Source organism: Lissotriton vulgaris, unplaced genomic scaffold (genome assembly GCF_964263255.1).
Source record: "Lissotriton vulgaris unplaced genomic scaffold, aLisVul1.2 SCAFFOLD_875, whole genome shotgun sequence".
Classification (NCBI taxonomy): Eukaryota; Metazoa; Chordata; class Amphibia; order Caudata; family Salamandridae; genus Lissotriton; species Lissotriton vulgaris.
Window position 1 is genome coordinate 851,353 of NW_028251487.1, and position 17,031 is coordinate 868,383.

General features: G+C 42.6%; 1 protein-coding gene across 1 annotated transcript in view; it reads left to right on the forward strand.

Moving 5' to 3' along the window:
• The window catches only part of LOC147662872 (NACHT, LRR and PYD domains-containing protein 3-like), a 621,411-nt gene extending 617,026 nt beyond the window's left edge, over positions 1 to 4,385 (forward strand). Inside the window, exon 11 of the mRNA XM_086950831.1 lies at positions 162 to 4,385. Within this exon, the coding sequence (XP_086806957.1) occupies positions 162 to 240 (79 nt within the window). The 3' untranslated portion in view covers positions 241 to 4,385. The remainder of the gene's footprint in view (positions 1 to 161) is intronic.
• The last annotated feature ends 12,646 nt before the right edge of the window (positions 4,386 to 17,031 follow it).

Consider the following 17,031-nt stretch of genomic DNA (forward strand, 5'->3'; position numbering starts at 1 on the left):
GGAGGAAGTGGTAGTTAAGCCCTGTGATCTATACGGTGTTTGGTAGCTCTACTCATGAATATTCACTCAGTTACATTGTAAATACTGCGCAAACTGGATTATTTGTTGTCATTTATTTGCACAATATTGAATCAATATCTGACCCTCTCTTGTCCCCACAGGCTTGAAGACTCTTTAATCAATCAGTCTGTGCTTGATGAACTGAAGAGAGCCAGACCCGAATTAGAGATCGTTTACTAGCTCAACTGAAGAGATGTATCCTGGACGTCCATGGCGTGTCCAGAGCCGTGCCGGCGCTGGAGGTCCTCTAACATGACCTGTGAGGTGGTGTATCGGACAAAGATGGTGCATTGTCAAAGTCCCCTCACCATTAGTCTGAATCAACACATGTAAGGTCACTGCTGTTTCATCCTATGGTCGTAAAAACACAGTTAGAAATGGGGTAGCTTGGCGCTGAGAGGGTGGGCTAACCTCCGGAGCATGTACAGGGCAGTGCCAATCGGGTTGCTGCCAGAATCTTCATGAAGCACAAGGGAAAAAGGTAAGACCATCAGCAATAAATGTGTAACAGCCAGTATCTACTGGCACGACCATGTGCGTAGCAACATTGCCATAAGCATTAGGCATAAACATAAGGCATCATCAGGTTAGTCATGAATCCTAAAACGTAATCAGGCCTGAACCTGGAACATCACAGGAAAACCTTAGGTCAGGTGCAGAATTGTATTGTGCATAGCCATAATAGCATCTTACGGGCTTAAACAGCACCGTATGCATAACATTAGGCATAAGAACCCCATTGGCATAAATCCCGTCTGTAGTAGGCATCAACCTGTGGGCATAACCTCATTAGCAGGAAACTCATTATACATAACCATGTGAGCATCAAGGCATCATCAGCATAAAAGCTTTAGGCGTGGAATGAAAACATCACGGTATTACATTAAGCCTCACCTTAGGCATAAAAGGCAGCACCATCAGCATGAGCCATAACAATAGGCACATGAGCCTGAAGTGTAAAACATATTATTGGCAGGGATCAAAGTATGAGCAACACCTAAGGCATATAAGCACATTATGCATCATAACAGCATCAACATAAGTACATTGGGCATCTCATTAGAGATAAAAACCTTATGTATTCTCATATTCAGATGGGGAATAAACCATGAGCCTAAATCACATGCTGCATTCGGCCTAATCATAATCATATGCATTAGGCATCATTATTGACATAAAGACATTATCAGTGGTGCACCCAGCAGATTATGACCATTGGAGTGCCCACCTTGTCATGCACACAAAGCTCCCCCTCATTGTAGATTAGTCCTTGGCGCCCATGCGCCTGGGGGCCCCTGCTCAGGGACTCTGAAAGTAAAAGTGCCCATGTGGTGCAGCTGCCGCTAACGTGCTGTACAGCTGGGGAAAGGAATCAAGTACTAGTAATCACAGAAATTGCCCAAAACGTGGCAGCTTACCTTCCGATGTGCCTCTAGCTAACTCGCGGGGCTGCAGTGTCGAAAATGGTGCTGGGACTTCTGGGGGCCTCGCTTAGTCAAAATTTGCCCCCACTCAGCACGTTAGTGGCAGCTGCACCACATGGGCACTTTTACTTTCAATTATCCATTGACTTTGAAACCATCAGCAAACCCGAGAGTGAGCAAGAGGCACAGAGAATATGTTTAAATATGGAAATTAGTAGGTTTGCAACATCCGGGTATAATAACGAGTACCGTGAGAGGATGAGGCGAAGATTATCATGGAATAACGCCCTCTAACAGCCCAAACCAAGGTTGGTCAGAGACCAAATCACTGGATGCAACAAGAGGAACAGGGCTATCATTTGTGCAAAAGAACAGTCGGAGGGCTGAGTGGGGCACCTTATAGGATAATATTTGGGATTTATTATCAACGCAGTTACCTCCGCACGGCAAGGAGCTGATAAAGCCAGTCACACAGACAAGCTGATATGCAATGGAAAAAAGGCAATACAGAAAAAAACTAAGAGCACTTATAAAAAAAGAACAATCCATAAGAGAGCATAAGAGCAATACAGGAGGAATATAAAAATTAAATAAAAATGAAGAGACCGTCAGATACTTGGTTGGTTAGGCCTTCAATCAGAAATAAATACAGGCACTAATCACAAATGTTGCTCCTTAATATCGACAGGCATACTGCAACATTAGAGCAGAGCAGTGTATTACATCTCATGCGGTAAATGCAAAGCATTTATGTAAGTTTTATATGGAAATAGTCCACCCCCACAACTGCTTCTTCGAGCAGTATGGACTCTGAGCTCTACATTACGGGTGGTGGATAATTCTGCTCAGCTGGTGGAGTTTTGGGCACTCCGTATTATGCATGGAATTCAGAGTTCCAGCCATGTATATGGATCCACTGATCCGCAAATTAGAGCTCTGTCCAGAGATAACTCCATTGCCGACATTACTGGGACCATGTAAGATCTTGGCTTATGCTGATGATGTGGCGGTGATAACACCAAACCCCACAGAGGCAACTGTGCATATAGAAGAAGAGGCCCGCAGATTCGGACGCGTATCCGGGTATGCCCTAAATGTCTCCAAGACTCAGATAATTAAAAACTCGATGACTCCGTGTGATGATAATCGTGTGGTACAGGCAGGGACTTACCTTGGAATCAAAATAACAGCTGATATAAGCAATTTGGTGGAAAATAACATCGCCCCAATAATAAGCAAAATAAAGAAGGATTTGGATCGGTACGAAAATCTACACTTATCGCTAGTGGGTCGGGTCAATATTATTAAAATGATGATATTGCCAAAATTTTTGTATATATTTAGGGCTATCCCACTTTTATTTGAAAACAAGTGGTTTAAAATATGTGAACAAATGATCAACCGCTTCGTATGGGCTAAGGGAAAGACACGCAGAGCACTGAGGTATATGTCTCTACCACGGGATCGTGGTGGCTGGTCCCTACCAGACCTAAAAGTGTATTATTGGGCCGCCGCATTCCAAAATATGTTGGGATTGGTAGGGGGGGCTGATATAGATGACTGGGATAAAGCAGGATCACTTGCAATTTATGGTTTGGTTTTAGGTAAAAATGCGGAAAATATATTTTTAAGATTCACGGAGGAAAGTTATTACAAACGAACACGGTTCAAGATTCTAATGGCTGCCTATAATGTTTGGAAGGGAATATCAAAAAAGATTGGATTTGGGAAATATAATTTTTACACTAGACTCAAAAATAACCCCTCACTTCCGAGTATGGTTTTTTCGGGAGCTGTATTCCAAGACTGGGAGTCGCGGGGATAAGAAAGATTGGAGATATTCTGGGCCCCCAAGGTATTTTACAATTTGTTGAGCTACAGGATCGATATACCCTAGATACAAAACATTTTTTTAAATATCTTCAAATAAGGAGTTGTCTAATAAACAGGAAAGGAGGACCCATGGGGTTCGATAGAAATATATTGTTGGATATTATAGAAACAGGCTCGGATTGTACTATAAAGAGGTTCTACTGTGAGATGACAGTGTTAAAGAAAGATGATATGGAGAAATGGATAAATAGGTGGTCTGTAGATTTGGATATAGGTTGGGATATTTTTTCAGAATCATTAGAGTTGGGAAGAAAACTGTTGTGTTCATCTTCATTACAGGCTCAACATTATAAGACTTTATTCCATCTCTACTACACTCCTGGAAAAATTGCTCAATGGGGGGGTACTACAGGAACCACCTGCTTTAGATGTGGGAGTCTGGGGGCGGACCTAACACACATTTTTTCACTTTGCCCACATCTGAATAATATAAAACGGGATATTGAGCAGTTTCTACAGAATGTATTGTCAACAACAATAGAACTAAGTCCAGCTGTCATGCTATTAGGAGTCAATCCTGAGACTTATGTGGGTAATGAAAAGTTTTTATTCGTAGCATTGGCCATCCTCAGACTTTTAGTTGCCTCGGCATGGCTGGACCCTAGCCCTCCAACCTATCATCAATGGTTGGGGAAGTTATTATCTATCCAAAAGCTAGAATCAGCTATCTATGCGAGGAGGGGGAGAAACGGTAAGAAACTAGGCTTAGCAATATGGGAGCCGCTCGTCCACTGGAAACAAGGTCCCGATTAGTGATCACCAGGGGGGGGTTTGAAATTGAGAATTTAGTATATAGAAGTCTGTATATATTTGGAGTATATGATTTGTTCTAAGAAAACCATATATGAATTGATATTATTTTATGACCATAACGCTTTGTATAATCCCCATACTTATTTATGATTTTGTATTGTAATGAATGTTATTGTGCCCTGTTCTCATCTCGGGGGGGAAAAAAAAGGGGAAAAAATCTCAATAAAAATACTTTAAAAAAAAAAACAGAGTTCCAGCCAAATTCCGCCAACTGCCGCATGGCAGAGTTTTTTCTCATGCCCTGCTCACCAACGGTACATTTGCGTGCGCAAGTCAGAATTGGCGTCCTCTAGCACGATTGTACGGCACTAGGAGGGCACCCAGTGATGTTTTTGCCCAAAGCAGGCAGTCCCAACCGTAGGAAATCTACTCAAGCGGAAGCAAAACCAACTTGAGAAGCGGCGCCCTCCGATGTGCAGCGTGATTGCTGTTCACGCTGATTATTGACTGCGTAACGAGCTCCGGTGCTAAAAATCAGCGCGAGCAGTGCGATGTGCCGATTTCCGCCAAGTCTCGGAACTCTTCAGAATCTCATGAAGTTTTCATGTAACTCCACGAGTTGCTCCCACCTCTACCATCAGTACATTGAAAGCGGTAGAGCTCTTAATAGGAAATAGTCAAAAATACCGGGCCGCTGGGATGAATAGTACACCAATATCGGTCATGAAAACAGGCAAAATAAACTGGAGTAACCTTTTGTCATTATTAACTAAGCAATCAATTGTTCTCTTTGTTAATTATAGAAAACCAAAAATGATGTCATTTGGAATCCCAAAGTCCAGATTTAAGTGGAATGTCAACAGGGCCAGCTTTATCGCTTATGGCGCCTGGTGCAACAATGTTTGTTTTCGCCCCCCCCCATGACCACCCCCAGATTCCCTCACTACCACCCTGTAACTGCCCCATAAGGCTCCATAACCACTCTCTCTCTCATGCATTTCTTTTGCTTTATAGCGCCACTCCTACCAATGTAGGGTGTCAGAGCACTTTGCATCACACACACATTACACAGAGGCAGAGAAGTGTGGCTCACTGGTTAGAGCAGGCAGACCCTGAAGCAGAGGTCAGACCCGGGACCAGAGTTCGATTCCCGACGCGGCAGGGTGTTGAGCTCAAATGTCCTCGGACTCGATAATTCTCGCTTCGGTGCCTGACCTAATCATGGGTTCACACTATGCAACTCTGGGCATTAAGCTTGCTTAATCTCCACAACGGCCCCCGCGGCGGGATGCCTGGCTTTCACCTTGGGGATGCCCTGTAGGGGCTATCTCACAGGGAAAAACCAGGACGGGTTCCCAAGGCAAGCGCGGAGATACCCCTTCGGGGGTCGATTCTGGCGCTATATAAGAAATGCAATAATCATACATGTGTAAATCAGTGTATAGGTGTTAGAATTGGGGGTCTCTGGTTGGCGCAAGTATTCACTTGTGACAAGCAGGGACCCTCTCCTCTAAGTCAGGGTGAAGGATGACCCGTTTAGAATTACCCTTGCTCACCCTCTAGGTGCGTGGCGTGAGCAGCCAAGGCTATTCTCCAGGCGTTTCTGAGTTAAGCATTTGCAATAACACACACAGTAAATGTACCAATCCCCCCACAAATGGACACCAGGCTGTAGATATATAAAAATACATCTTCTTTATGTAAAAATATATATGTGCAGGTAAGACTTATCACAAGACCAATATAATGATTTTTATCCTAGGTTAGGCCACCAGATTGTAAATAGGCAAGCGTTTCTTAGTTGCAGTTCAAAAAAAGTGTTCTTTGTTGGTTCAATTTACTTTAAAATAGTTCTCTCAGCTTGTATATTGACTTTATGGTCCTTTAGAGGGCTTTTCCCAGCCTACTAGTGCCTTGAAGCCCCTCTGGGACCCACGGGGCTCTTCGTAGCGCTCTCGCTCGCTCTCCTCAATGAAATAGACCGGGCTCTAACGTGGCTCACGCATCTAGCGTGAGCAAGCCTTCGCCGCGTACGGCCCTTCTCAGTGGCTCGGGACGTAGTGAGGCCAGAGCTTGGTGCGATCCGTACTCAAACTGTGCGGCTCGTACTGCGGGAGGGTTCCGACATGCAGGGCGCCTGTCAGGGGGCTAGGGGCCCAAGTTGGATGACGGAGGTAATGCGCTCGACTCCCACTCACCCGTAAGGACTCTCGTGGGAGCGTAGGTTTCCTCCTCCGGCACTTCGACGCACACAGCTTTGATGGCGGGGAAATAACACGTTGCAGGCCCGAGCCCGTTACAGGAGTCTTGAGGAGCGTTGAGATTTCTTTGGGGTTGAGCGAGTTGTGCACGGGCAGTGCGACCTGGTCGGATGAAGGGGTGCCTTCGGATCCTGAAGTCAGCGGGTGCGGGAGTTTCCATGAGGGGGGTGCGGCGCTGCCTGACAGGGATGATGAAGTGGGGGCAACCGGGCACGGTCCGTGTGGCTGTTATTCCGGCGTAGATCACGATCCTTAGAGAGATTCCGGCGGGAGGGGTGAGAGCGCTTCAGCGCGCTCCCATTAACAGGCGGGGGCAGAGGAGCAGGCAGCCTGGCCCGGGGGCAGAGAGCGACTCCAGACGGAGCGAGGCTCTCAAGGGTGAAAATGCAGGCAAGCTCCCGAATGCCACAGCCCTAGGAGGGGGCGATGAGGGGTGCAGTCTTACTCCGGCGGGATGCACACATGGCTCGAGTTTCAGGGCGAGCAAAGGCACCAAGAACCCACTAGTCCTGGGGTTCAGATCAGAGGCAAGCTCAAACAAGCCCTTGGAGAAAGTTTCTAGCACAAAGCAGCAAAGTCTTTTCAGCAAGTCTTTTCCTCTCATTCCTCAGCAAGGCAAGCAGCATGCCAGTCCTTCCAGCGTCTTATTCTCCTTCTAGTTGGGCAGAGGTTCTTTGTGGGAAATAGGATTCTGATTTACAAGGAGCAGGGCTCCTACTTTTATACAGCATTTTCTTTGTTCTTGCAGGCTAGGGGGGCCTCTGCATAGCTTCATCCAGTCTCTGAGCACTGTGTTGGGTGTACTCTGGTTTCTTCTTTCAGTGTGAGGGGCAGGCACATCAGACTCTCCACAGGAGGTGGAGCCAGCATTGTGTGGACAGGGGCAGCCAGGAGTACCTTGTTGACAGTGCTTCGCCTCTCCTGGGCCAGGTGTCGGCTGAGTCATCAGTCGCTCCCCAGGGGGCGGAGCCAGCATTGTGGTGGCAGAGCACATCCCTACTCAGAGTCGAGGGGCACTCCCGCCTCCCACTAAGGTGTAATCCTTGCATTTACCACCTGTCATCTCCCAGCCCTGTCACTCACATAGCCCAGACAGTCAGATACACATACCAGCAGAGGCGGGCTGAAATGGTTAGGCAAGCAAATGCTAACTTTCTAAAAGTAGCATTTGCAGACACAGGATATTAAAATAAACTTTACTAAAAGAAGTATTTTATTATTCTGAGTTCAGGCATACTAAACTTTATTTTCTACCATGTTCCCTGAGCCTGCTGGGATTATAGAGTGTAATAATTCCAGCAGCCCATCTTGGCCTAAGAGAACAGGTAGCCTTACAATAGTGAAAAACTAATTTGGCTGTAATTCACTATTAGGACATGCCACACACATCAGGGCATGTCCTACCCTACACTTACAATGCACCCTGCCATAGGGCCTACCGTAGGGGTGACTAATATGAGGTTAAGGGAAGGTTTAGAGGCTGGCAAGTGGGTGTACTTGCTTAGCCAGCATGACAGTACCAGACTGCACACAGGTTCTGCAATAGCAGACCTAGACACATTTTAAAATGCTGCTTCTGTGGGTGGCGCAACCAGCGCTGCAGGCCCACTAGCAGTATTGGTATTTACAAGCCCTGGCACTCCTGGTGCCCTTTACTGGGGACTGACAGTAAATCCAATGAACCAATCAGGAACATCAATCACAGTTACACTTTATACAGGGAGAGCATATGCACTTTAGCACTGGTCAGCAGTGGTAAAGTGCCCAGAGTCATTAAACCAACAAAAGCAGGTCAGAGAGAGTATTGGAGGAAGGCCAAAAGTTCAGGGATGACCCTGCCAAGAGGGCCAAGTCCAACAATAGGGAATGCTACAGAAGTCAGAGGACTACAGGGAGTAAGAGTCACAAGTCATCCATACTGGTAGGCCGTACATTGTAAGAGTGCTTGGTCTGAAGGAACAACAAACTAAGAATTTAAAACGTAGCACAATGGTTGGGGGTTGGCTTTACTAATGAAAATTGATTTCTACCCAAGTGGAACCTTTTTGCAACATTAGGTTGATGAAAGACTGGGAGAAAAATCACAATGCTCTAATCTATTCCTTGCAGTTGGTATGCAGCTCTTGGATGACAGTTAATAGCTCACTGTTCTATATTAGGATTTAAACGTATAAACTGCAAGTAATAATAGGATCTCTCTGACAGAAGGAGTAACGCACTGACATATTTACATTATACGCACTATGTGATCTGCATGGTTCACCCGCTTTGCAGGGGGCACATTAACCTCCTGCGCTACTTTATGATGAGTCTCTCTGCAGCAGGTCCATCAATCACCAGAGTTATCTTGACATTTTTATGGTTGCCTGAAAATTGCCGGAGGCAAAGAACCGGCAGCAGGTGCTTTTAAAACCATATTGTACTTAAAAACACGGCGCCTCCCCAAAGTCAGCGCCCGGTGCGGCAGCACCGGTATCACCGCCCTACAGCCGGCCCTGCATGTTGAGGTAGTAATTGAGCAAAGTACAGAATTCACTTATTTATGGATTTCTAAATTGACCCGGTAATTACACTTAAACCAGATTAAAAATCCAGTGTCGCCAACAGTTAGGGCCATTGCACATTTTGCACATCTGAATGGGGTGTTCTGGGCCCCGCACTTACGGTCATAACTGTGAAAATATGATTTGCCTTCTTATACAAAGGCATCATTTTTAAGAAACAAAAGATGGAGGTGTTAAACTCCTTGTTTATTAATATTAAACCGCACATTTTTAAGTTACGATCTTGGACGCCGCACTGTTGGATACAATTAGAATTTGGACTAAAGCAGGTAGCTCCCATAAATTATATTAATCTGGCTAATCATTTATGTGATGTAGAGAATGCATCGTCCTCTTGTTTAAAGGGCTTTATCAGAGAAGACCTGGGAGAAAACTGGAGTACAAGCGTGGGAGCCACAGAAACTGAGTTGTAATTGATATTAAGAAATGTCTAATTATGTACAATAAAATAACTAGTGTCAATCCCAAAGTTAACTAAGAAAATGCTAATAAACAGGACTATGAAAGAGGTTAATGCAGCGGCAGCACAGGAGAAGAGCCCACACTAGACTCATGAACCCTCTCAAAGAAAAGTCAAATGTATTTTGACCCGAACCTAAGCCAATGGGTAAAAAAAGGCTTTTCTACACTTCAGACTCCATATATCCCACTGCTGCAGTCCGAGGGATGGTGGAATAAGTCTGACCATCAAATGACTCGATGCTGTCCATTCAACGCTCATTCAGAAACAATTGAGGATAATCTTTTGCTTGTGTCCTGTCAACCAGACTTAAAAAATAAGTACCTGAATCCACCTTTAAGGAAGCGGGCATTAGTACACTCAGAGGCAAGTGATCATTGTTTGCAGGAAACACGAACAAACTAATCCTGTGCACGATCAAGGTCATCTCACTAATAGCGCTGTATCTGGAGAGTTTCAAGAATCAAGCGAAATAATTAATTTTATGATTTTAAGGTGTAAAATTGTGCTCAGAGATTTTCAATCGCCGACCTTGGTGAATTGTAAAAGTTGTTTAATGTTGTACTAAAAATAATCTATCTCATTAAATGTGGTTTTATTAATGAATTCTTTGCTGGACAATCACATGAAAGTTCAATATCGTTCAAATAATAACATTGTACGGGGTATTTTAATAAAGAAAAATCAAAGTTATTTGTAATGGAACTCAGGAATTTTAATGAATTTCTTTGTGTAATTTCTGAGTATTATCAGTAGAGGGGATTGAGGGCTGTTTGTATGATTTGCTTTGAATTATAACATACATTTTCCAATAAAGATTTACCTACCCACGACTTTGTCTTATTGCGAGCGTTCTTCCCATTCCCTTTTGTGTGTTTTACTCCCAGCATGGCGCTACAAAGCTTGACCTCACAAGAGCTCATAGAGCACCTGTTACATTTTCTCTTTCATGTTTTTTTACACTGTACCTTTAAGCTCTTGTTATTTTTCTTTGAGTGTTCTTTAGAACACCTCTGGCTTCTAGACATCAGGTCAGTTACTCTGTTCCTGTATGCCAAGAAGCAGCATTCTCTGTTGCTGTGCTGCTTACATTAAATCTTCTTTAAAACCTCAAGCTGTTCCTGTGGATTTATAACAAAATTTGTCGACAAGGGTAAAAACTACTTTATCAAGTTGGATACTGCAGCACAGGTGTGGAGTTATTTTCTGAAACCTTCAAATTCTATGAGTGAACCTCTACAGGATCGTTTTCTCGTATTCAAAACTCCTACCAACACTGAATGAGCGCTTTTCAACAAATTTGGGGTATTTTGGAAAGGTATTTACCTTTGAATCTTTTGCACTGGCTTCTGGAGCATGCTAAACGACGTGAGACCATACATCTGTCACTGCCCCTTGTTCTAGACGTCATAGGAGGAAGAACGGGACCGGGTGTTGCTGTTCCATTGAGGCGTCACACTTTAGAAGCAGGAAGCAGCGCGAGTGTTGAGTTTAGCACTATGCGGCTACGCTCAGTGCACGATGATGTAATTACGCTGCGTGGGAGCAGCGTGGCAGCCATTTCCGATGTATTTTTCGTTACCATAGCAACTTTTCACCGCGAGTTGGTGATTTCGATGCATGATGTGTTGCTTGAATTTGTGAAGCGACTTTCAATTGAAGTAAGTGCTCATTCATTTGAAACACTCATATACGACGTGGAGGAACTTTATTTTGACATTACAAAGAAGCTTGTATTTATTTTTTTGAGTCACTTGTACATGGTATGGTCCTAGGATGTTTTTAATATAAACATTAAAACAGATATTATACATTTGCCATTAACAAAGGAATACATCTGTTCTACAGTGTAATACGAACAATACACAAAAGAGCAGAACAGGTCTGAAAGAGGTGTGTCGCCATAGCAGTGTCTCAGGGGCAGTAGGCTGTATATGTAAACCAATGTTACCAGAGGTTATGGGAAACACTAGGCTAGTACAAAACCCATCAGACCACCCATGTGGTGGAGTTTACGTCACGTGGGAATCGCAGATCAATCCATATCAAACCACGGCCATATAGTGCCTGTATAGAGATGGATGTCGGAAAACTAGCAACGTGTTTGCCATACGGTGGACTAAATAGTGTGCAGTGCCAAAGAAAAAGTGATAAGTAAAATTGACTACACCGACTCTGAGCAGACATTTTTAAACAGAAGTCGGAGTGTCAAGGGTTAAAATACTGCGCCAGGTAGAACGACTACCATATGGCGCTGTGTGCAGTACGGTCAACATGTTTCTGCCTATGAGGGGATACTGCCCCGGCTTTCTTCAGGACCTAATTTAAATCAGCTACTGCTAACATGACTGTAATTATTATGTACAGAAATAAGATTACTAGTAGAAAGACACATATCTACCAGGACCTTTGTCGGTTGGATGTCCACATGAGGGAAAGAAGGATGTCTTCTTCCCAGCATTGTGTGCCTCCACTTCCGCTTGGTCTTCAATCTGAGGCACCGACGGACAGAGCGGGGCCTCATGCTCCCGAGCGGTTGCCGGGTGAGGTGAGGTCTTCACCCACACAATGCTGGGAAGAAGACATCCTTCTTTCCCTCATGTGGACATCCAACCGACAAAGGTCCTGGTAGATATGTGTCTTTCTACTAGTAATCTTATTTCTGTACATAATAATTACAGTCATGTTAGCAGTAGCTGATTTAAATTAGGTCCTGAAGAAAGCCGGGGCAGTATCCCCTCATAGGCAGAAACATGTTGACCGTACTGCACACAGCGCCATATGGTAGTCGTTCTACCTGGCGCAGTATTTTAACCCTTGACACTCCGACTTCTGTTTAAAAATGTCTGCTCAGAGTCGGTGTAGTCAATTTTACTTATCACTTTTTCTTTGGCACTGCACACTATTTAGTCCACCGTATGGCAAACACGTTGCTAGTTTTCCGACATCCATCTCTATACAGGCACTATATGGCCGTGGTTTGATATGGATTGATCTGCGATTCCCACGTGACGTAAACTCCACCACATGGGTGGTCTGATGGGTTTTGTACTAGCCTAGTGTTTCCCATAACCTCTGGTAACATTGGTTTACATATACAGCCTACTGCCCCTGAGACACTGCTATGGCGACACACCTCTTTCAGACCTGTTCTGCTCTTTTGTGTATTGTTCTGATTATTGGGGAGCGAGCAGTCAGGTCGTTAAATATTCCCTCCGACCCTCCACACTTGTTTGTATGTCACTACAGTGTAATACACCTCGGAATTTTGGTCTATTTTTAGCATATTTATTGTATTATCATTTTTACAACATGCAATTTGATCCACCTGAAAAGTTTTTACAAAACAAAGGATATCCTCCAATTCCTTGGACACGTTGGAAAGAAGAGTTCTTCAACTACATGAAGGCTATTGATGGCGAACGCATGGGTGCGGAGAGGAAGAAAAGTATACTTTTACACTGCTTAGGTTCTGAGGGACAAATGGTTTTTAGAGCTTTACCTCCCATTCCTCCTGCGGATGGTGAAGGTGAAGGTACTAATGTCTATAAAGAAGCACTTCTTAGGATTGAAAAAAGATTTTAACCTGTTTCTAATATAGCATTTAATAGAAATAAGTTTTACACTCGTGCACAACAAGATACAGAATCATTTGATGAGTTTATGACTGCTTTAAGATCGTTATCCATACATTGTAATTTTGGAAGTATGTGTGATGAAATGTTGAGAGATCAAATCATTGTTCATATTAAGAACAAAAAAACTCAAGAACGTCTTTGGGAACTTGGGGATTCGAAATTGTCTGAGGCTATTGCTATTGCGAAATCTTTAGAGCAGTCTGACAAATGGATTCTCACTGTTCAAAAACATAGTGTTAATAAGTCAGATTCCCCTGATGAAGTTTGTTTGTTTAAACATAAAGATGGGCATGTTAATGATAACGTACATCCTACTTTTAATGCCAACAGTTTGAATAATCCTGTGAATTTTAAGAGGTTTGATAAATCTGTGATATGTTATAAATGTGGCAGTAGGATGCATGTTGCCTCATATGCTGGTTGCCCAGCTATAAATAAAGAATGCAGGAAGTGTGGGAGATTAGGACATTTTTCATCTGTATGTAGAGACATTAGAAAATGTGTTCAGAATCCTAAAAGTAAGGTAGCATTTGTTACAGAGGAACTTTCAAATGGTTGTAGTTGAGTTTGTGAGGGTGGAGAAAATTGTGCTACAAAGAATAAGGGTTTTGTGGTTTATCTTAGTGAGGAAATGTCTATGATTGATGCTTCTCTTGAATGTCAGGTCATTAGGAAACCTATTTGTGAAATGTTTGTTTTGGGTGTAAGTCTTAACCTAATGGCTGACTCAGGTTCACCTTGGACGATAATTACTAAGGAGTATTTTGATGAGCGTTTAGGACAGGTGTTAAATTTCTCAGACATCCTTCCGTCTGAGATTTGTGCAGTGAGTTTCAATGGTTCAAGGGTAGAGATGTTAGGTTATTTTCTTGTGAATATTACTTTCAAATCCAGATGTGTTGAGATTAAACTGTATGTTGCAGTTAAAGGTGTGAATGTGATTGGTTGGAAGGATCAATGGAGATTTGGCATTATACTTAATCCTCGTGCCAAAGATCCGGTTATGCTTGGTGAGACTTTTGATGTTGAGAATGTTTCCTCTATTGTCAATGATAAAAGAACTGAGTTAATAAAATCAGAGTTTAAGGATGTGTTTTCAGACAGGTTAGGTATGATTCGAAATTATTCCCATAAAATTAAACTCAAATCTGGTGTGGTCCCTGTTAAACAAAAGTTAAGAGGTGTGCCTATTAATGTTAGAGAAGATCTAAAAAAAACATTAGATGATTTGGTTTTGGAAAAGATTATTGAACCCATTGACTCTGCGGAATGGGTTTCTCCGATTGTTTTGGTTAGGAAACCTGATAAATCTTTAAAATTGTGTGTGGACCTCAGGGCTCTAAATTTGGCTATAATTGTGGACTGTCATCCCCTTCCAAATATAAATGAGCCTTTAGTACCCCTCAAGATCTTTTTCAGTATACATGAATGCCGTTTGGGTTGGCTTCGGCAGCCTCGGTATTTCAAAGAGTCATGTATAATATTTTTAGAGATGTAGATCACTTTGTAAAGTGTTTTCAGGATGATATTTAAATTTTTTCTAGTAGTAATGAAGAACATGTGCTACATTTACATTGTGTTTGTGAGAAGTTGAGAGAGAGTGGCTTGACCTTAAAGGCTAGTAAATGCAAATTATTTCAATTTCGGTTGAATATCTGGGCCACACATTATCAGGGGATGGTGTGGTACCGAAAAGATCTAATGTAGACGGCATAATTGAAGCTCCTCCTCCTACTAATAGAGATCAGTTACTGTCCTTTGCAGGTATGTGCGAATATTATAGCAAATTTGTCAACAATTTTGCAACTAAGATGGAACCCCTCAGGAAGCTTCTGAGACAAGGAAATTCTTTTGTGTGGGAAAAAGAACAACAATCAGCCTTTGAGCTCATTAAGTGAGAGATCTTGCATGCTCCCACCCTTAGACCATTCTGTCTGAATAAAATGTGTATTATCACGGTTGACGCCAGTATGTATGGTGTTGGTTCGGTGTTGTCTCAAAGGTCAGGTAAGGAGGAGTGGAATGTGTGTTTTGCATCTCGCACTCTTAATGAAACGGAGCGTAGATATGCAGTCATAGAAAAAGAGCTTTTGGCGTGTGTGTGGGCTATTGAACACTTCAGGAATTTTATTTGGGGCAGTAAATTTGTGCTGAGAATGGATCACAAGCCGTTAGTAAATATTCTTTCTCCGGGTGGAGGGTGGAATTCCACGGCACTTATTTCCAGGTTAACTTTTAGACTTCAGGAATATTCCTTCACTCTTGAGTATGTTCCAGGGGAAAGAAATGTTGTTGCAGATTTTATGTCTCGTCATCCATGTTTAACTTCAGATAGCAACATTTTGGATCATACTGAAGTTGTTACTTGTTTACAGGATGTTTTGTCAACTTCTTTATGTGAAATTTCTGAGGAAATGTGGGAAACCGCTGATAACCAAGATCTTACTTTACAGACTATCAAAAAGTATATTTTAGAGGGATGGCCTGATAAAAAGCATTTGAAAGAGGATTTTATGCCAATGTTCAATGTATCCAATGAATTAGAACTTGAGAACAATTTGGTTTTCAAGTCAGGTAAATGTGTGCCACCCTTTACAATGCAAAATATGATTTTGGATGTCGCACATAGATCTCATCCAGGAATGTCGGCCATGAAAAGGTTAATAAGGAACTATTTCTGGTGGCAGGGTCTAGATCGTTTGGTTGATCACAAAGTAAGAGAGTGCTCTGTTTGCATGGGAAATGATAAAATGCTAAAAGTCAGTGTTCCCCCTTTGAAGACAACCTCTTGGCCTACTGCTCCTTGGAAAAAAATTAGCTTTTGATATATCTGGCCTATTTTTATGTCTGCCAAGTGATTCTCATTATGCTTTTGTGCTTGTAGAGTACCATTCTAAATGGCCAGAAGGTACGTTTGTTTCATCTGCCTCTACTAACATGGTGGTAGAGTTTTTTAAGGAAGTATTTTCCAGAGAAGGTTGTCCTTCAACTATTGTCACTGATAATGTGGTTCAACTTACCTCATTAGAGATGGAGAATTTCCTTAAATTACATTGCATTAAACATCATACTGTGTCCTTTTATGAACCACATGAAAATGGATTAGTGGAACGTTTTAATAGGGTTTTGAAAGGGTTCATTGCTGATGTGTGTAGGTCGGTTTCTGATTGAAAACCATTTTGAGAGAAAAACTTTGGTTTTATAGAATTACTCCCCATTCAACCACAGAAGTTAGTCTGTTCCGTCTTCTCAAGGGACGTGATCCAGCTTCAACTATTTGTCCTTGGTGGTTCAGGGATAAATGTTCTAATAAATCTTTTTCAAAGGAATTGGTTGATCAAGCTACTCAGAAAGTTGAGAGAAAACAAGCAAAAAACAAATAGTAGTATGATAAGTGGAATGTCAGAACTCCCAATTTTGCAGTGGGAGATTTAGTTAGGATCAAAAGACCTGGTTTTATAACAAAATGTTCTGATAAGTTTGGCAAACCAATGAAAGTGGTAAGGGTGTTTAGCAATAGTGTTATTACTCAAGATGGCAAGTTGTGGAACATCAAACGTGTTGCTAAATGTCCCAATGTTCATCAGTCTTTATATCCTTGTACTCAACAAGCGGCAAAGGGTTCAATTGCCTTCAGAGTCAAGACTTCTGTTCGACCAAGATTTGTTCCCAGAAAATTTAATGATTATGTTTCATAAACTGTTATTGTTTATTTCTCTTGATTGAAGGGAGATGTGTTACATTTTCTCTTTCATGTTTTTTTACATTGTACCTTTAAGCTCTTGTTATTTTTCTTTGAGTGTTCTTTAGAACACCTCTGGCTTCTAGACATCAGGTCAGTTACTCTGTTCCTGTATGCCAAGAAGCTGCATTCTCTGTTGCTGTGCTGCTTACATTAAATCTTCTTTAAAACCTCAAGCTGTTCCTGTGCATTTATAACAGCACCCCAATGTCTGAGCCTGATCTTGGGGGGAGCAC